Raw genomic sequence first — 21,091 nt, forward strand, 5'->3', positions numbered from 1 at the left:
GTTGTTAAGTTTTTCACTGGCAAACATCAGCTACTGGGCCTTTTAAAATCTGACCTCCAACCACCTCTTCTACCATCTCCTAAACATTTCCCATCATCTACCTCTGTGGTTTGCAATCTTCTTGGTAGCAGAAACTTTGCCCCCTGTACATATTTGCCCTTGTATTTACACAGTATGTATTCAGTGCCCTCAATCAAAAAATTTTAAAAAGATGACAAGGAGGACAAAAACAAGCTGTTCTGGATGAAGCTGAGGTCGGGGCTCAATTCCCCCCACCAGCTCAGCCCCCTCCCACCAGCTCAGCCCCCCTTTACCAGCCTGAGGCACCTCCAAGGAACCCCAGGGTTTGAAACCAAGGATTTACCCTAGCCAGTGCTTCTCAAACTGGCATGAGCTCACAAACCACCTGTCTTACTACAGTGCACATTCTGTCCCGGAGGGTCTGCAGAGAGAGGCCCACGATTCTGCATTTCTCACAAGCGCCTGGCTGATGGCTAAGACCACTATTCTGTAGACTACACTCTCGATGAGTGGCAAGGCCCTAGGCCACAGTCATAATACCAGACCACTCACCATGGCTCCACTCCATCTGCTTTCTTTTATCAGTTTGTTCCCTTGGCCACATATACTTTTCCCTGCCTTCTCCAGAAGGGAGATTCTACCCCATCTTCAAAGCCCTCTCAATGTCAGCTCCTCTTGAACTCTTCTCCAAGAGTTCTGGGCACAAGTAATCATGATACAGTCCCTGCCCCCATCTCCTATCACTTTCCCCTTTCCCACACTGCTCCAGCCACACAGTCTTCCCCGCAGTTTCCTAAACATGCCAAGCCACCACCAGCTCAGGGCCTTTGCACTAGCTATTCCTTCTACCTAAAATGCCCTCCCCCCAGATATCCTCATGCCCTTCATCTCTTTCATCCTTCTCCCAGATATTCCAACCCTTCATCTCCTTCATCCTTCAGGTTTATACACTGACCACCCTGTGTAATACCCTCCACCCCAGCATTCCTGACACCATTATTTATACATAATGTCTGCGTCTATGTCTGTCTGCCTTGCAGTTATGAGCAATTTGAGGGCAGGGTCCACAATATATTCATTTTGCATCCCAAGAGTCTTGTACAGTGCCTCTTACAGAAAGAAAGAAAGAAAGAAAGAAAGAAAGAAAGAAAGAAAGAAAGAAAGAAAGAAAGGAGTAAAATAAGCAATCAATAATCAATAGCTAACATAATGTACAACAAATGAATCTGAATCAAATTTTTGACACCTCAAACAACCCGATCTGTAGTGGAAGCACTAAAGATACAAGAAAGGACATTATAACGAAATAGATATAGAAATTAAAGCAAGGGCACAAAGATAATTCTAAAATGATTAATTCACAACTCCAAGATGCACAAGGATGCAACTGCAGCGGTGACTTTGTATCTATGAACAATGTTAATGTAACAATTAATTTAACATGCACTCTAATAATTGTTCATGTTTTCTCATTTAAAACATTTTTTTAAAACGTACTAATGACTGCTAACATTTACTAAGAACTTATCATGTGCCATCAACTCTTTAGGTATCTTACAAGTACCAACTCATTTAATCCACATAGCAAACCTCTGTACTAGGTACTATTATTATTTCTTTTTATAAAGAAGGAACTGAGAGAGTGCTCAAATGACTGTCAAAGTCACACAGCCAACCAAACAGTGTGGCACCAGAGTCCAAGCTCTTAACCATGGCCGAGAGGTGAAAAACAATGAAGACTTACTTTGAATGTAAAGGCTTATCTTTAGGTAGGTTACTGTCTTCAAACTCCCTACAACATTTTTCATTAATAAATTATATATATGTGCTCTCTTCCTACATGCTCTGAATATATGCAATGATTTTCTTTCTATAAAGGAAAAACTGCTTTAAACACATATAAATAGCTAATACTCCATACTAATAGCTTATACTATGTCAAAGTATAGCTTTTAAGACTAAGGAAAGGAAAGGGAAGAACAGACTAAGGAAAGAACAGAAATGAATAACTCCGAGGCTGGCCCAGGCAGCCGAGTTCAATGGTTGAGGGTACAGGTCTGAATCCCACCACCTACTAACACTGTGTGCTCAACAGTATTACATTCATCTATGCAAATTCCTACTATGTATTATTCTTCCTGGCTATTGCATGCTCTCCCCCATTTCTCACCCCACACCACTCCCACCTTATTCTTTCAAGAGTTCTCAGTTAGGTTCCACACCTCCCAAGTGGTCCATGGACAGAATTCAGGGGATCCATGAACTTGGTAGGATGCAGCTTTATGTATTTTCATTTATTCATTCAAAAGCATTATTCTAAGAAGGGGACCACAGCCTTCACTGGACTGCCATTGGGGTACATGGCACAAAAAGGAAATGTGGATAAAAGTAGATACAGGGAAATAAGCTAGGAGGTATTTTTAACATTTCAAGAAAGGTAACAAATCTGGCTAGGTGGGTAGAGGTTAGAATGGAACGTGATGGCGGTGAGGAAAACACCTTGGTATCCGTAAATAAAATGGCATGTTCCACCTTCCTTCTTCTTCTAACCTTCTCGAAAGAGATACTGCCTCTACCTCCATTCATTTGTCCATTAAATCTTTAAGCTTGCACACACACGTGTGCGTGCACACATACTAATCACACTGTCTCCAACAGTACATCCCTGAACGTCATGATCTCTGAAGCATTAATCTGCTGGCCTTCTTGCAGAGTTCTGTCTTGCTTCCTGTTTCTTCTTCTTCCATCCTTCCCTCAAAGCCAATTGTTCCCCTCAGAGACCTACTTTACTTACCCCCTTGGCTTCCACTGCCAACCCATTCTCCATCTCAGTCCTAACCTTGCTCCTGAGCTGTAATTCCACCTTCCAACACCCCCCTGCCCCCAGGCACTGTCCCTAGAATATCCATTCACCATCACCTGCAGTTCAACACTTAATGTATTTAAGTAAGCTCCACGCCCAATGTGGGGCTTGAACTCACGACCCTGAGATTAAGAGTCACATGCTCTACCGACTGAGCCAGCCAGAAAAATTTTTTTAACCTTTTTCAATACACAATTCTTTCTCCTAACTCTACCATGGAGTCACCATTCTCCCAAGGAGATTCATCACATGCAGTCAGGGGACAAATCCTAAATATTTCTCTTTATTTTTAGCACTATAGCCTTGCTACTCAACATGTATCCCAAGGACCAGCCGTGTCATCACCTACGAGCACAATAACTGCAGTCTTGGGCACCCCCCCCCCAGACCTGCTAAGTCAGAATCTGCATTTTTTGAAGTGTTCCCAAGTGATTCATACACACATCAAATTTTGAGAAGCACTTCTCTGGTGCTTATGAATATGCTAACAGCCTAACTGCATCTGAATTTGAACATTTTTTGGTATCAATTACTAACTCCCTATTATGTGCTAATTACAGTTCTAGACTTTAAATACATTATCTTACTTAACCCTCAGAATAATCCTGTGACAGAATCATCATCGTCTCTATTTTAAGAATGAGTAAATTGAGGCTCAAGTGGATAAATCATCTGTTCAATGAGTCCATAATTGATGGAGGCAGGATTTGAACCTAATCTGTCTGACCACAAACCTTTTTGCCAAATTGCACTAATTCCCTTAAATTCCAAAATTTGTATTTCAAAGGGTATGTTGGCCGAATTAATTACTCTGCTTGAGTGCATTTTCTACTCAACTTAAGGTAGATTTTGTTTATTACAATTCCTGCTGAAAATCTTTCTAAAGGCAGAGCAGACGATGCTGGTTTAGAAAGAGAAATCAGTGCCTTGCCACGGGCATCATTCTCAACACTCAAGTTCACTCTAAGGTATTTGCGAAATGGAGAAGAAAATGTATTCTTTTCTCAGGATCTAATCCCAAGTTTGAAGGGGCATAAAACTGTTTCCTCAATAATAGACGTTGTGTGTCTGCCTGGCATTCTTCTTTGCTCTAAAGGGAAGAAATAAAAATAGTGTGAGACTGAGGAGCCTGGGTGTTTAAGAGTCAGTTAAACATCCAATTCTTGATTTCGGCTCAGGTCTTGATCTCAGGGTCATTAGTTCAAGCCCCGCGTTGGAGCCTACTTAAAAACAAAAACAAAAACAGTGCGAGACTGGTTCTTGAATGAATGGTTATTTGGGCTCCATTCCATAAGTTTCATCTAATATCTAGCTAATTACTATTTTAATTTAATTGCCTCATTATATCCTATTCAGTCAATATTTCATAGTCACTCATTTCATTTTTTCCTTCTTTCATTTTTTTCAATGCCCAAATAAATATAAACCCACAAACCTAAAAGATGTCACTATTTCTCCGATATAGTATTTACCTACTTCAAGTGTCAGGCCTTGTGGAGAATATAACAAAAGCTACAGATGCTCTCCCCAGAAAACTGCATATTTGCCCAAACACACAAACATGGCACCCAGACACCAAGATAAACACCCCAGCTCTACCACGAGGACAGATACCTGCCTGATACGGCCTGTTCAGACCCTCTCCATTTTTAGGGGAACTGTTCCAAAAGACAAGAGCAGCTTCCACCTTTTCCTAACTGCTTAGCCCAGGGGGATGCCAGGCCAGTCAGAATCCCTCCATGGGATTTTTATAACTGAACCGGAAACAGAAAGTCCCTTTGGGGGGGCGGGGGGCAGAAGTTACAAAATGTGAAACTCAGGAACCATTAGTTCCCTGCCCTGTGGAGGAAACCAGTCAGCTATGAGCACGAATAAAGCCAAAATGGACAGAAAAGTCCCAACAGCACCCAAGCACCTGGTTCCAATTATTGCTGAACCCAACCCTATTCTGTTCTCTTGGTTTGGTTACTAATCGGTCCTTGCACTGGGACAGACCTCCAAAACCCTCTAACATGTAAAGTTTTTGGCTAAGCTCATTCACATTTCTATAGCTTGCCACAAAAGGACTTTAACATTAATACTGACTCCTTCTAAATACTGTATTTGTTTTCAACAAGTTTTATGTCCTTTAAATTTTTTCTATACAGAGGAATTCCTTTAGATATTTAATTAGGTCTTTAAATACTAATTTTCAAAAGGCTCACATTTCACTCTCCATAAAAATCTTTTAGGATATCTCTTTAAAACAAGTCTTGGCTTCTCTACATGTTCCACACACTATTAAAATATAATTTTAGGGAGCTAACTGCCTGATCATTTTTAGTTTAATTCCAAATGCAACAAGACAAAATTACCTCCTTAAGTCTTTTTTCCTTTATGTATTCAATTATATTCCCTGTTTAAAATACTTAAAATAAAAATTGGCAGGGATCCATTCACTGATGGGTATTTTAAGTTAGAAAGCAGTAACATATCAAATTCACCACACAAAGTCAGGCTTATTCTTGTCATTGAGAATTACCACCACAATGGACTTGGAAATTTCCACCTTAATTGCAAGTTTTTACATTTCAATCAAATAGACTTTGACTTCATAGACCGCAATGCAGTCCAACTCCAATCAATCCAACAAACTCTCAGTTCACACCTCTCTTAACAATCACCACAGATTTCTTCCCTCTAGTCACAGCCTTGAAAATTCCCTGTTGCTGCATTTTCAAAGTTACAACAGTAATGCCACTTTTGTTCTATACTATTAACTACTGCTAGTCTACAGATCCTAACATAATGCTATGAACCCAGGAGACTGTAAAAATAGTTGAGTCTTGAAGTTAGAAAAATACTTGGAAATCATCCAGTCCAGTCACCTTACTTTCACAGATGCAAACATCGATGCAAAAACTCATTAGTTATCATGCCCAAGGTCAGCAGAATTAGAGAAAAAATTAGAACACGTGTACAATGAGCATTTTACCAGAGTATGTAGGTTCCCAATCCCCATATAAGATGCCTCCATGATAAAATAAATAGAAGTTTCCCTTTAGTACTACAAATGTATAGTTATTGCTAAATATCCATAAGACAAATTCAAATGAATTACAAAAGCATGAAATTGCTATATTCATCATAAATCTTTTCCCATTAATCCTGCTGACATTAAAAACATAGGAGAAAGACTGATTTAAATGATCTGCTCCTTCTCTGCTATGCTTTCTCAAATGTCCCTATCATATACAACAGTAAGCTTGCTCTTTCTTAATAATGCTGACGTAGTTTATTCTCATATTATACTGTAGACTTTGGTCATATTTAGTCAAGTTCATATAAAAATGTTTATCTAGTATTAGACTTTGTTAACTTAAATGAAATCAACCAGAAACACATAGCATCTTGGTGCTTAGATTTCATAGTTATATACACTTTTTTCCCAGAAATAAAGAAAACAGACATTTTGAGAAAGAACACTGTGAAATAGACCATTCTTATGTCAATTAAGCCCTCAAAATAAAGATATTTGGATGAAAATATGGGCATTTTTAGTCATCTTTTGCACAGTGACTGGTACTGTCTATGTGCCTACTACATACTGGTTGAAAGAATAACATGGTTACATGACATACTATGATAACTTGACTCCTCCGGATGACTATACTTAGAATTGCTAACTTTTCTTGAAAGCAAAAGAAAATAACATAAAATGTACCATCTACAAATCATACATCATTTTTATAAGCCTTAAGTAGTTTTGAAAGTTCCAATTAGCAAGAAACGCTAAAACAAATGTAGCAATTCCTAAATACAAGGTAACAACATAAGTGGTTACAATAAAATATGCATAATTACAAGATTTTGTAAAGTAAACTGGAACTCAGACTAATTCCCAGAAAGCACATTCTTTTTCAGCAGCATATTGTTGGCACTAATACTTTACTACATTAAACCCTCATACACAAACTCACCTGACCAAAACACCAGAGCTCCAAAGAAGATAAAAGCACCAATAAATACAGAACAATATTAATATTTTTTAAAAAGCAACTAACAAATAATTTAAAAAGCTTAATAGGATTAGATGTAACTCTAAATTGTAGATTTATAATACCGGAAAAATTCCATTTTACTTACTACAATGAAACTTTGGAGACTTTTGGTGCATTAACATATGCGGTTGTAAAAGCTCACACTCACAATTGCTAAAGAAGTTATCAGGAAGTTAAAATGAACTTCAATGGATTAGGGATTCATTTTCTTAAACACAACTCATTTTCTTAACTCTCTTAAACTTCATGCAAACACAATCAATCCTGATATGCTGCTTCACTTTTTCCCCAGCTCAGCCTGGGAAAGGAAAATACAAATACGATGCTTTTGAGCCAATTTTAAACAACTTCCTTAAATTGAGAATGGTTTTCTGTCATTTCTCTTATGCTGAAAAGGGCACACCGACATCCACAGAAATCAAAAGTACGGAAAGCAAGCTTACACTTTCCCTCACATGCTAACTGACTGCAGTAGGTAAGATCATGGTCAAAATTCACAGGCTCATTTAAACTTTCATGGCTCAGCCAACAGCTCCTATCATGTTTCCTGATCCTAAGGAGATTAAAACTGCAGGAGTTTCTCGCAGGAAGATCAGCAGGAGGCTATTTCAGACCCTCAAACCGCAGTCCGCATAGCCCGCAGCGGCGCATCTTCCACCACCTCTGGCTGTGTGTTAAGCTAACCTTTCGGAGCGTTCTCCTCCAGCCTTTTAAACAAACCCCCAAAACGGGTGCGGCCAACTCGAGACGGCTTTCTGTCCGCGGCGCCGAGACCCCCTCCTGCTGTCATCCCCAGGCCGCCTTTCCGCAGTCGGCGACTTCGGCCTGGCTCCCCAAGGTGGGGGAGGAGGTGTGGGGAGGAAGACTCCCCGCCAAGCAGCTCTTCAGCCCGCACAGCGGCAGGGCGATGCGGGAGAGGAGCAGAGGAAGATGCTAAACACCAGTGCCATATTTACACGAGCTTTTTCTTTGCCAAAAAGATTCCCTGTGTCCAATAATATCGCCTTTAAAGGAAAAAAATGGACCGAAGCACTAAAGCCGCTGACCACATCTCCGGATCTCCAGTATTCTCACCCCTCTTCCCCCGAGGGGAGGCTCCAGACGCTCCTAGCCTCGCACAGGTACACCTGCCAGCCAGCGGAGGACCCGACCGCCCCCGCCACCCCCTGCCATAAGGGAGCGATCTCCAAGACTCAGACCCCAGCAGCCCCCCGCCTGGGATGACAGCCCAGGCGGAGCCGTGCCCCGCACAAACTTCCCAGTTGCCCGGCTGCGAGGACCGGCCGGCCGACGGACGAATTGGGGGACGGGGGACGACACTGGTCCCTGCCGCAGGGCTCAACTGCAGATGGGACCCCTCGTCCTGCATCCGGCCCTACGTCCAAAGGGGGTCCAAGTGGCGCCCGGGGGACCCGGAGAGGCGGGCGCGCGCCGCGGGCATGGGGGCACCGAGGCGCCGCCGCGGGCGGACAACCCCGGAGAGCGAGCAGCCGGAGGGCCGGGTCCCCGCTCGGGCTCCCCGCCCCGCAGCAGCTGCAGCAGAAGGAGGAGGGGAGCGAGGAGGAAGAGGAGGAGGAGGAGGAGGAAAGGGACTGTGCGCCGCAGCCCGAGCCCTTACCGAGTGGTTTACCCCCCACATCAGGACGCTGAGCAGCGGATCGCTGGCCCGAAAGAGCTTCACTTTCTGCGCTACGAAATGCTTCTTCTTGGTCTTGGTCTTGCTCGCCAAGACGGAGGACCCCAGGTTGCCGGGGGTCGCCATGGCCGCCGCCTCTGTCCCCTCCACCGCCGCGCTCCCGAGGCCGGGGACCCGCCCTCTCTACACGCCGGCCGGGGGAGGCAGCCGCATCCCCCCGGCGGCGGCCCCGGCGCGCCGTGCCCGCTCCGCCCGCTTTGCCCGCTCGGCCCCGCAGAGGAGGGAGGCTGCGCTCGGCTCGCGCCCCGGCCCGGATCCCGCGCCCGCCGCGGCTCCGCGCTCAGCCCGCGGCTGGACCAGGCGCGCCGCGAGCGGCTTCCGCGTTGGGCGCCGGCGTCATGACGCAGGGGGCGGGCGGGTAGCAGTTGCGGCGCCGCCAGGCGGGGCGCGGCCGCGGGACCGTTAAGCTGTACCCTCGCGCTCGGGCTCCGGCTCCCGCTCCGCGGTGGTCCGGCCGCCCCCAGTGTGCGGGCGAACACAAGGCGGCCGCTCTCGGCCCGCTGAAGAGGCCGCGGGGAGCGGGAGGACTCCCGCAGGTCAACCCCTTCTGCTCCCCAGGAGAAAGGGAGGGGGCAGGACAGAAGAGTGGGGAGATCTGAGAAAAGGAGCCCCCCAGGCGGCGGTCGGGCGAAGGAATGAGGCTCACGGAACCGCCACTTACCGTTGCCAGGAGTCAGAAAAGCTTGCGAGACTTGAAATGCTGCATGGAGACCAGGGCTTCCCTAGCACCGGCGAGGGGACCTGGGCACATCGTTGGCCACCTCCCAGAGTGGCACTGAAATGAAGTTATAATCCTGTTGTGCCTTTAACTATCGGGCCTTTCATACACTGGACTTCAGACTTGCTGCACTCTCTGAGTCGTGCAGAAGGGAGACTCCCACCTACCACATCGGCTGTCTTTCCTACCCCCTCCTCCCGGCAGGACCCTGGATCCCTCATTCACAGCCCTTGGTTTCGCCTAGAGAATTGAGGCCCCAAACTGCACCTTCTACGTCAAATCCTCTGCAACGTTGCTTACATGTCTTCCTTTTATTCATTCCACTCACCTTCCACGGAAATCTGTTCATCGTCTTCATCCATGTACACCTTAATGCTGGGAAGAACCCACCTCCGGAAGCTGTCGTTACAAGTGTGTCTAAAAACAGTGCTGTCCCCACACCTGCCCCTGACTCAGCCCACAGGGCAAACATGTTATCTATTGTCGTTATTATTCCACTCAAACATAGTGGATACCCACTGTGTGCTTGGTGATCTGCTTGGTTCTGTCACGGAGACAAAGGATGGCAGACCCTTATCCCTTAAAGAGCTCAAGTCTCACCGGGGTGGGGAGTGACAGGTCGTGTGGGTCACGTTCATTTGCTCCTCTTTTTTTCTTTGTTCTTTAAACACAGGGGTAGCACCAAAGTCCTCTTGTTCTTTCCCTCTTGTTTCTCGTTCTTTGTGTTAACAAAAGATAATCAGACCCATGTCACTTCAGGGACTACTCTGGGCCTGGTAGTTATGGTTCTGCCCTACCTACTTTAGAGGATGTTTATTAGAATCAAAATCAACAGCAGACAATGGCTATGAAAAGCCCTTGGTAAACCATACAGCATTATATACATACTAGATAAAATGTAGAGTACTTGCAGATAACCCATATATTCTCCACTGACCTCAGAGAGTAAGTGCCTAGGTGAATACATCAGTTGTCCACAAGCGCCTTTAGAAAGTGTCTACAATGCATTTTTAAGAAAAAAGTGTCTAAAATGGGGGCACCTGGGTGGCTCAGTTGGTTGAGTGCCTGCCTTCGGCTCAGGTCCTGGGATCCAGCCCCGCAGTGGGCTCCCTGCTCAGTGGGGAGCCTTCTTCTCCCTCTCCCTCTGCCTTTTTCCCCTGCTTGTGTGTGCACACACCCACAAAAAAAAAGTCTAAAACCAAGTTCAACATCTCCCCCCAATCCACATGTTGTTTCATTTTTATATTCCATTGGAAATGGCATTCCTATCACTCAGTTACCCCAGCTAGAAGTTCATTTGTTTAACAAATTTTCATTGATCCAGGCTTGAAAGCTTAGAATCATCATTGATTACTGCCTTTCATCATTACTCCACATAAACCCCCTTTACCAGGTCCTGGCCTTGAAAACAGTTGTGCTCAAATATTATGTCTTCTCTGGTGCTTTCATGGTCCTCCTGATCAAAATCAATCTTCACCTCAGTGCTTCTGTAACACTTGATTTGTTCCATAAGAGTTTCATTGTACTTAATTGTATATCATTAATGTAAGACAGTGGGCATACTGTAAATGCTAAAAAAACCTGGATTTAGTGATGACAACATGTTGAAGGAACCTACAGGAAGGGGAGATGGACACCTGTGGGAACTGTCAGATGTAGGAGTCAGGAAGTTATGGATGGGTGCAAAAGGCGTCATCCCCGTTAGGGGCAATCAGGAGCAGAGGCAACGGAGATGAACATCCGTGTGCTATTTTTAGATAGTAATGAGGAGAGTTGTATCCTTTAAAGGACAGATTTTTTTTTCCAGCTTTATTGAGTTACAATTGACATATCACATTGGGTAAGTTTAAGGTGTACGGCCTGATGATTTGATATGTATATGTGGTGAGATGATTAGTACAATAAGGTTAACATCTCCATCACACGTAATTTGCTGACTGTGTGTGCTCACGTGTGTGATGAGAAATTTAAGATCTACTCTCTTAGTAACTTTCAAGTATATGATACAGTATTGTTAAGGGATAGAATTTTGGGTGATTTAACTTGCTTTGAATGGCACTATATTAAAAGCCATTCGTGAATAGGTCATTAAATGATTTTGCCAATGACCTTTTGCATTAACTTTGTACTTTGCAGAGGGTGTGTGTGATGCAGAAATTCTGGAGTCACAGAAATGACCACAGGAAATACCTAATCCAGTTCTCAAATTATATACATCAGACAACTGAGATCTAGATTTAAGAGATTTCCTGATTTGTTGGTAAACAATAAACTCTTGAAGGCAGGGTCCATGCGGTAGTCACTCTGTATTCTCCTGATGAACCTAACATACTCCCTTTCTGGTAGCACCTACAGCAAAGTTTTGGTGAACAAATGGAAAGGAAATTTTCATCTCCCACAACAAAATTACACATAAAGTTTCCATGCCCAGGATATGTTTGTGCCAGGTTCCATTCAGAATAGTTTATTGGGAGATTAGGTTAGGTGAGGCATAATAGTTAAAGTTGAGGGTTAGGGACGTCTAGGTGGCTCAGTTGGTTAAGTGTCAGACTTGGTTTTGGCTCCGGTCATGATGTCATAGATAGTGAGTTTGAGCCCCAGCGTGGGGCACGAATCTGCCTGAAGACTCTCCCCCTCTGCCCCTTCCCCCACTTGCACACACTATCTCTGTCTCTAAAATAAATAAATAAGTTTTTAAATTAATTAATTTTAAAAATAAGGTTGAGGGTTAGATACTACGTGGGTTTTGCAACTTAGCAATTTGATCACTATTTTCCTTGGAGTTTGTGCAATAATGAAACAATGCATATGACCTTGGTTCAGCCCCTCATTCGGGCAGCTTGTGTCTGTTGGGGCAGAGTGGCTACACCCCAACCACCAGCATGTCACAATGGTCTTGGCCAGAGGTATGGCTAGAGAAAGAAGAGCAAGGAAATTTGATCTCAGGATGCATGTGGTTATGTTGGTCAAGGGGGATGCTGCTCCCATTTGTTTGCATTTCGCCTCTTGGGCTGTTCATCCAAGTGCCAAGGCCATCACGGCTGCAAGAAATGCTCTAGCAGCCAAATTTACTGCAAAGAAGGAAGGAAATGTCGGGAAGATCGAAAGGCAGATTCTCGCTTGTTTCTGCTTGTTCTTACTGTTGTCCTTGTTTTTCTGTCTCTTAACGTAACCAATTCTATTTACTAGCCTCGAAAAGTATGGTGAAAGTGTGATGTTAACTAAGGTATACAACACCAAAAATGAAGATTGAAATAAGTGGATGCTTTGCTTTTATATTTTATTACCCTTTTCATTAAAAAAAAAAAAAAAAAAAAAAAACCTTCCTCAGTTGAATAATTCCAATTAAAATTCTTCATTGAGTCATTCAGTAATGCTGTTTGGAAGCTTTTATGCCTTTCATTGCTCCATAAGGAAATCAAGGCAAGATGTGGGACCATTCCATTTCATCTAATGTGGTGTCAGCCAGAGCCTTGCCATTCAAAACGGTATTATTTTGGAAGACCGTTATTAAGTACATACAGTTGAACCCAAACAAAATGTAATAAATGGGATCCAAGACTTCAAATGCGACATAAGAATTATTTTTTCTTTCGTGGGAGGGTTGACAGGAGGCAGGCCAGCTTGCCATCCGGGAGTTCTGAGGGTCTAGCTGTGCTGTCCAAACCCCTCCTGGGCTGGCTGTGGTTTGGCAGGAGCTGGTAGGGTTGTCCACCCAGCTGAAATATTGATAGTGATCCTTCTGGCTTCTGCAACTGGCTGGGACTTCCAGGGCAGTGGAGTAATTCCAGGAATCTACCACTTAGTTGGCAGCTCTTCTGTTGGCCTGACTTAGGGAGATTGGATGGGGAGAAGACTGGACATAAAGGAGCCAACATAGAGGGTGACCACGTCCCCAGCCTGCCTCACTTTCTCCTCCACTCCCCAAGCCAGAGGGTGAGAACTTTAGCAGCCCCTGTGAAGCCTCTGTGGAGGACAGGAGTCAATCTCAGATGGCATTGTATTTTTACTATGCACGTCTTTATAGTAGAAATAGAAATTTCCAACACTGCGAGAGCAATTAAGTGAATTACAGTAGAGACAAATAGCAGACTATAATGCAACTAATAAAAGTGGTATTTTCAGAGAATATAATGATATAACATAATCAGATGCTAATATAAGTGGAAAAAAATGAGATACAAAATTGTATATAAGTATGGTTTTAATATCATAAAATGTGAGTATATGTGTGTATATACATGTAAAAGACCAAAAGAAAATACATCATACTGTTGAGTGATATATATCAGGGGTGCAGTTTGGATGATGGATGGTTTTAAAAATATATTTCTGTGTTTTCTAAATGTTCTAAAATTCATTTGTGTTATGTTTATAGTAATTTTTTAAAAAATGCAACCATCTTCCCTGGTTAAATAAACGACACGGTAATAGCATTTAACACACTGGCCCATTCCTATAAGAGAACAGCCTTTTAAGTTATTCCTTGCTATTTATTATAGTTATGGTGTAATTTCGGCAGTGTTGAACTAAGTTTGTACTGGAACAGGCCATTTTCTGATATGTAGGGGGAAGAGAAGGCCACAGAGTCCCTAAGAAAAAGGAAGGCTACAAATATGAGGAAAATAGAAGTAATGTTTTTTCATCAATTAGGCATCATCTTCCCGATGCTTAGGGCCTATGGCTTTTTCTTTTCTTTTCTTTTTTTAGAAAAAGTTTGAGATCAGATTAAAAAAAAAAAAAAACAACTGAATCCAGGGGCACCTGGCTGGCTCAGTCGGTAGAGCATGCAATGCTTGATCTTGGGGTTATGAGTTCGAGCCCCATGTTGGGTGCAGAGATTACTTAAAAAGAAAACCTTAAAAAAAAAAAACTGAATCAGAAAGAAAACTATAAAATTAATATTAATGATAAACATTTTATTAACTGCCTGCAAAACATAACGTAGTTCGGTCAAGTTTATTCAATTTAGTCAAAAATGCCACTACATTTACAAGTAATTTGTGAATTAGCATTTATTTTACAAGTATACTAAATGATTGACTTAAAAAGGTAATAAATAGCCAATCAAAAATTAAATGTGAGTCATAGTCAAAAATTCTAAGAGGAAAATTGTAAAAATCTTTTCCAAAATATCTTACAGCAAGAGTATTGTATTAAATGTGAGTTATGCATTCCTTTTAATATGTTTGATACAATGAAGGGGTGGACTCCTAAAAACAAGAATGCCCAGCACTTAAGAGAGCTTTTCAAATGCTCTGAGAAGAAGGAGGGTCTACTCTTTGTTGATCAACAATGTCGATACAAATCTGTGTGACCTTCAGAAGCCAAGGCTGACTGAAAAGACTGGAGTATCAGATTTTAGCCTGAGCCCTTTTCCTGATTAAGAAAAAAAGTCCACAATGTCAAGAAGCAGGAAGCAAGGGGACCCCAGCTGTGTGGAGGCTGCTGAGGACCCTAAATGGGGAGACAGAAAGCCCTGCAAGGTGTTTGTGAATTTGCCCCAATCCCTTATGGCTGTGGCATGAGTTAAGATTGACTATCTTTGAGGCTGTTGGGATTTTCCTCAGTTATTTATTTTTCCATTAACACTTCAGAAAAATGCATTTATGCAACTACTCTTTATTGATTGCACCTACTGTGTGTCAGATGATGTGCTAGGTACCGCATATGATTTCTTCCCTCATAGAGTTTACGGTCTGAGAGGATACAGAGTAGACGTAAAGGGATAATCCTCTAATTACAGATTGTGACGAGGGTTCTGAAGGTAATAAACCTGGTTGGTGCGGGAATAGAAAATAGGCAGAGTGTCAGAGAAAATCTCTCCAAGGAAGAGATACATAAGCCTGCAAGATGAGAAGAAGTAAGCCATGTAAAGAATGGGGTGAAAAGTGGCTTGGAAAGAGGGGCCATCTGTGTGAGGAGTTCTGTTCTAGAAGCCAGAGGAAGCCTGTGTTGACAAAGAAGGCAGGGGTCAGGTCACTGAGACCCTGGCAAGAATTTGAATTTTATTCTAAGCGCAGTAGGAGCCCTTGGGAAGCTAATAACTTGTTTGTAAAAAGATCTCAGTGGCATCTATGAGAACAGAATGAAGACACATGAATGCCAAAATAGGGAGACAAATAAGAAAACTTCACAGGAAACCAGGTAAGAAATGATGGTGGCTTGGACTAAAGTCCTGACAATAAAGATAAAGAAAAAAATGGACAAATTCATCTACGAGGGGCGGTAGTGTCTTAAGGTGGATGGTATGAGTAGAGAAAGCACAAACTTGGCCTTGCTGCCCAAAGGAGTGCCTAGCGGAACATCTCAGTCACTCCTGCATCTGTGTTTTTAACATTCCTGCGATCAAGGGGCACTCTGGCTTAAGCCCCTGTTGCTCTTAATGAGAAGGCACCTAAAGAGCAATCTCACCCAAAGTCTGCTTTAATGGTGGTATTTTTAATTCTGAAACACACTATGTTCCATATTGAGGTTACACCAAGGAAAACCTAGAGAAATAATCGATGTGTATATTTGAAATACATCCAAAGGAATAGAGCCTGAGATCAGCATAAGGAAAAAGATCACGGCAGCCTTCGTGCTGCTGTGTCCCATAGTCAGAGATGGGATGCTTCCTGTGGTCTTTGCCACCCTTGAGAGCCAGCTGGAAGATACCAAACAAAAGCCGTCCTATGCTCGTAGCACCGAGTGTCCGAGTTGGTTAACCCCGTGCAGGTCCAGTCCATCCACCCAGGGGGAAGAACTGAAGTGGGAAAGAGGAACAAGGGGTCCTGGTGAGATTCCCTTTCCCATGCAGGCTCTTTCCACTACCCCCTCACTGCTCTCGGTTCCTGAAATGAGCTGTTTCCACCTCCCGCCGAAGCAGAAGCAGACCCAGAGCAATCAGTCAGGAGACGCCCTATCATGGCATCCCTCTGACCCAGCTGTGTTCTTCACACCCCTTCTCCCAAACCTGGGGAGCCCCGTTTCCACACCCCATTTTGACCCCAGAGAGCGATCTCGAAGTCTGCAAATCCACTGACCTTTCTCTGTCACCTGTACAGAGACTCCAGAATCCTACGTCTGAGTTTTTTCAGTCTTGAGTTTGGGTGCTTAGTATGTCAAGTTCTGGTTACTCTCAGTCATAATAATTTGGTGTCTATTTGCCACCTTATCGAGATCTGTCTTAGTCACTTTGTCAGGTCTCTTGAAGTCTTGAAAGGAGGGGAGTTGGACTTCATGGGTTGCTTAGACTCAGAGGAGCTCCTTTGAATTTCCCTTATGTATTTTTCGTGCCTGCTAACGTCCAAATGTTATACTGAAAGGAAGCTATAGATGCAATCATTGTTACATAAAATTCTAGGCCTGAATATTAAAGATAGGAGACTGTTGATCATTCATAATACTTATGCCCTGTGTTGGTGCTTTCATCTTAAATATGGCATGGTTCTAGAGAGTTGTCGGAAAACTCACTTTCAATAAGGAGCTCTGCTTTGCTTTTATTAATTTGGGCTTTTTCGGTTTTAGGTTTCATACTCAAATTTTAAGTAGGTCATAATAGTGATATTTTAAAACGTGATAAAATAGAACTCAGGGACTAATCTGAAGTCAGAAATAGCTTTATTATCATTTTTTTTCCTCACTCATTCATCACGTATGTGTGGAAATCCTAGAAGATTCTGGGCACAAAGATGAATAAGACACATTCCTTGCCCTTGAGGAACCCATAGTTTAGTGGAGAAGATAAACCCATGAGCCGATCATTTTCAATACTACGTGGTATATATGCTGTGGCAAGAGCGTCTGGGGAGCTGCAAGACCACTCTATCACCTGTGGGGGTGGAGGAGGGAAGGGAAAGGAGGTGGTCCTGAAATGATGGTGCTTGAGTTTAAAAAAAGGTTTATGCAGCATTTTTAAATTTCACTGTTGTATTTGTACAAAAAGTAGCTAAATACCAAAAGTTCAAACCAGAAGAAGGCCATGGACTAAAAAGGGAAAGTCCTGCCCTCCCACTTCCCTTCTACTCTCATTTGCATAAATGGGAATGTACTTTACATAGTGTTTTATGGCTTGCTTCCTTTCCACTTAACACTATGCCTTGGAGATCTTTCCACATTGGAGCAACAGGGACTGGTCTCATTATCACCAATCTCATGCACACAAAACTTGTCATTTTCTTAACCCATCTTGCACTTCATTTCGCTCTTAGCTCAGTTCTTAGGTGACTACCAGAGAACTTAATCGCACACTCAGTGAAGGTAGATTTTCCCTCTTCCTAGGAGTAAGTAGGATGGGGGCAGGTGGCTTCTGTGTTATGGCTTAGGGGTGAAGACCATTGAAGATTGTGGGTATCCTCATCTCCTGGGTTCCACCCAGATGACCTCATCACACTGTGGTCTCTTGTACTCAGGCCTCATGCTCTGGAAACTTCTCAGCCAGATTCCAGTTCCCTTCGGGTCTGTCCTTCCCCGCCCAGCTGCCTCTGCCTCACTAAGAGGATCCCAGGGACTTTGGGCTGCCCTGGCCCTTCTGCCTGGAACTTCAGGCAGTCCGTGCTACTCCGTGTCCTGGTCCTGCCCTGGTTCTTGGAGATGCAGCTTCCAGCCTCCTGGAACACACCGGATAATCCAGGCCTCGGTCTTTCTGATCTGGAACACCTACAGACCCACACCAGGGGTCCATTCTGCTGCTCTCTTACCCTGTTTAAAGATTTTTTTAAAGCAATTTCTACACCCAACATGGGCCTCGAACTTACAACTCTGAGATCAAGAGCTGCATGCTCCACCAACTAAGCTGCTAGACACCCCAAAGCCAAGAGTGTTTTTTCCCATCTCCTTCTAAAAGGCATGTGTTCATCACAAACTATTATTTAAGGATAAACTTTATACTCAAATCCTTTGGATACTTGGCCTTTGGCTACACAAAAACATTCTTACTTTTTTTTTTTTTAATTTTTAAAAGTTCAGCTCTTGCAAGCAAATGCCTTGGCTTTCAACACTACTACCTTCACTGTGGGTTTTGAGGAACTATTTTGGAAGGAAAAGCCAAGGATTTTAACTTTACAGGTGTTGCTTTTTGGCCTTTCTCTGTGGCAATTAGGTATGTGCATTGTCACTGCCCAGATACATATCAGATAGACATAATAGTGGTACCGATTGCGAATAGCTGTTGTGAGGATTAATATAAATTAAACCACATGTTAATGTATTGTATAATAATATATAATTACTATAAATTAAATGTAAATGTGTATTTATATGAAATACTTTATTTTTTCCTTTTTTTTTTAAGAGTTTATTTATTTATTTGAGAGAGAGAGAGACAGAAATAGTGACAGCATGAGTGGGGAGGAGAGGGAGAAGCAGGCTCTCCGCTGAGCAGGGAGCCTGATGTGGGGCTCGATCCCAGGACCCCGGGATCATGACCTGAGCTGAAGGCAGACGCTCAACCAACTGAGCCACCCAGATGCCCCTATACGAAATACTTTAATATAAATTAAATAAACACAAAGCACTTTTTACGGTGCCCAGCACGTAGTAAGTACTAGATAGATATTGCCCTTATTATTCTTCATTTAACAGGTATTTACTGAGCATCTCCTATGTGCCAGAGCCCGGATGAAGCACCGGAATAGAGAATAACACCAATTAACATACCTGTCCTCATGGAGCTCGCAGAGTAGGGAAATACAGAGTATGTTAAATGGGAAAATAACGAAGGAGAAGCATAAAGAACATGGGTTGGGGAAAAGCTCCCTGAGACATTTGAGAAGCAACCTGAGGAGGAAGGGAGCAAGCCAGGCACGTACCTGAAAGAAGAGTATGCAGAATGCCTGCAGGTGCTAAGGCTCTCACGCAGAAAGTTAAAAGAAATTACTGAGAATGAAAAGCCATGGGGTTATGTTCCAGAATATTATCCTACTACATGAGTATCTATAGAAGAACAGAAGAACTTTTTAACTACTCGGTGGTTCCATGGTGAGGCAGGGGTTGGCCAGCTCTTTCCTGAGGGCCAATTCTGGCCGCCACCTATTTCTGTAAATAAAGTTTTATGGCAACACAGCCATACCCATCATTTATGCGTCACCTCTAGCTGCTTCAGCCCACAGCGGGGTTGTATTCAGAGTTGAATAGCTGTGATGCAGACCATATGACCTGCAAAGCCTAAAATGAAATAATTACCACCTGGCTGACAAAAGTTTGCCAACTCTTGTTTTTTCTTTTTTAAGATTTTATTTATTTGAGAGAGGGACAGAGAGAGCATGAGCAGGGGGTGGGGAGGTCGAGGCTGGGGGAGGGGGCAGACGGAGAGGGAGAGGGACAAGAGGGACAAGCAGACTCCCACTGAGCGCGGAGCAGGTCACAGGGCTGGACACAGGTCTCGATCCCAGGACCCTGAGATCATGACCCAGGTGGAAGTCAGACACTTAACCGACTGAGCCACCCAGGTGCCCCAAGTTTGCCGACTCTTGGTATGCAGGTACTGTCACCTATTTTATTATTATTATTATTTTAGTACGCTCTATGCTCAATGCCGCGTGCGAATTCACAGCCCCGAGATTAAGAGTCTCATGCTCTACCCAGCACTGTCACTTGCTTAACATGTTCCCTACTGCTCAACAAGTTATGTAAATACTCTTTTGGTTGCAAGATTTACAAACTTGTTTTAAATTAGTTTTAGCAAAGTTAGGGAAATTACTGGTTTATTGAAGTGGAAGATTCAGGCATAGCTGGAACTAGAAACAGAATGATTGTTTCAGACATCAATGTTTCCATCTCTTGATGAGCCTGTGTGTGTGTGTGTGTTGGTTTCATCCTGACATGTGCCAGAGAAGATGGCCCCTGACAGCCCGTACTTTAACAACTACCCTGCCAAGATAGCTTCTTTGTACCAGTGTCCATCTATCAGTTCTAGAGCAAGTCTCAGATTGGCCCTGTTGGACTCAGCACCCACTTCTAGATCTATCATTGGGTCCAAGTGCTTGGCCAAATGGTGTGGTTGGCCAGGCCTCAGCCCTGTGCTCACCATTGTGCCCAGATAGAGGAAGGAGCCTGTATTAATCAGGGTTCTCCAGGGAAACAGAACCAATAGGAGACAGATATAAAGATAGATATAGATAGATAGATAGAGATAGAGATAGAGATAGAGAGAAAGAAGTTGATTATGAGGGATTGGCTCACAAGAGTATAGAGGCTGAGAAGCCTCATGACTGGCCCAGGAAAGCTGTTGTTCTAGTCTAAACCCAAAGGTTTGAGAACCAGGGGGCCACTGGTGTTAAGTCTCAGTACAGGCCAGAGACCTGAGAACCAGAAACACTGATGTCCAAGCATGGTTGTCGCAGCTCAAGCAGAGAGCAAATCTGCTCTTCCTCTGCCTTTTTGTTCTATTCAGGACCTCAGAGGATTGGATAATGCCCACCCACGTTGGTGAGGGGGGCTTTCTTTACTCAATCTACTGATTCAAATGCTAATCTCTTCCAGAAACACCCATACAGTCACTCTCAGAAATACTGTATTACCAGCTATCTGGGCATCCCTTAACCAAGTCAGGCTGACATAAAATGAACTTCATAAAGCTCTTTTGAGTGACAGCACCACCGGCACTAAGAGATGGAAAGAGGTGGTTTCCCAAAAGAATGAATGCTGAGCAGATTACAAAACAGCACATGTACTGCTGTTTGCAGTTTTTCATTATTAAAAATGTTTCATGGGGCGCCTGGCTGGCTCAGTCGGTGGAGCATGCGGCTCTTGATCTCAGGGTTGTGAGTTCG

The 21,091-nt window shown here is 43.4% G+C and overlaps 1 protein-coding gene across 3 annotated transcripts in view; it reads right to left on the bottom strand.

The window, feature by feature from the left end:
* PIP4K2A (phosphatidylinositol-5-phosphate 4-kinase type 2 alpha) overlaps positions 1–8,934 on the bottom strand; it is a 172,689-nt gene extending 163,755 nt beyond the window's left edge. Inside the window, exon 1 of one of the 3 annotated variants that reach the window (XM_036092628.2) lies at positions 8,543–8,934. In XM_036092628.2, coding sequence (XP_035948521.1) covers positions 8,543–8,686 — 144 coding nt within the window. In that variant the 5' untranslated portion in view covers positions 8,687–8,934. Of the gene's footprint in view, positions 1–7,608; positions 8,035–8,542 lie in introns of those variants that run through there. The other 2 variants (XM_036092629.2, XM_078075220.1) reach the window with 2 other exon arrangements.
* Between the last annotated feature and the right edge of the window lie 12,157 nt (positions 8,935–21,091).

The sequence above is a fragment of the Halichoerus grypus genome, chromosome 6 (assembly GCF_964656455.1).
Source record: "Halichoerus grypus chromosome 6, mHalGry1.hap1.1, whole genome shotgun sequence".
In the NCBI taxonomy this organism is placed as follows: Eukaryota; Metazoa; Chordata; class Mammalia; order Carnivora; family Phocidae; genus Halichoerus; species Halichoerus grypus.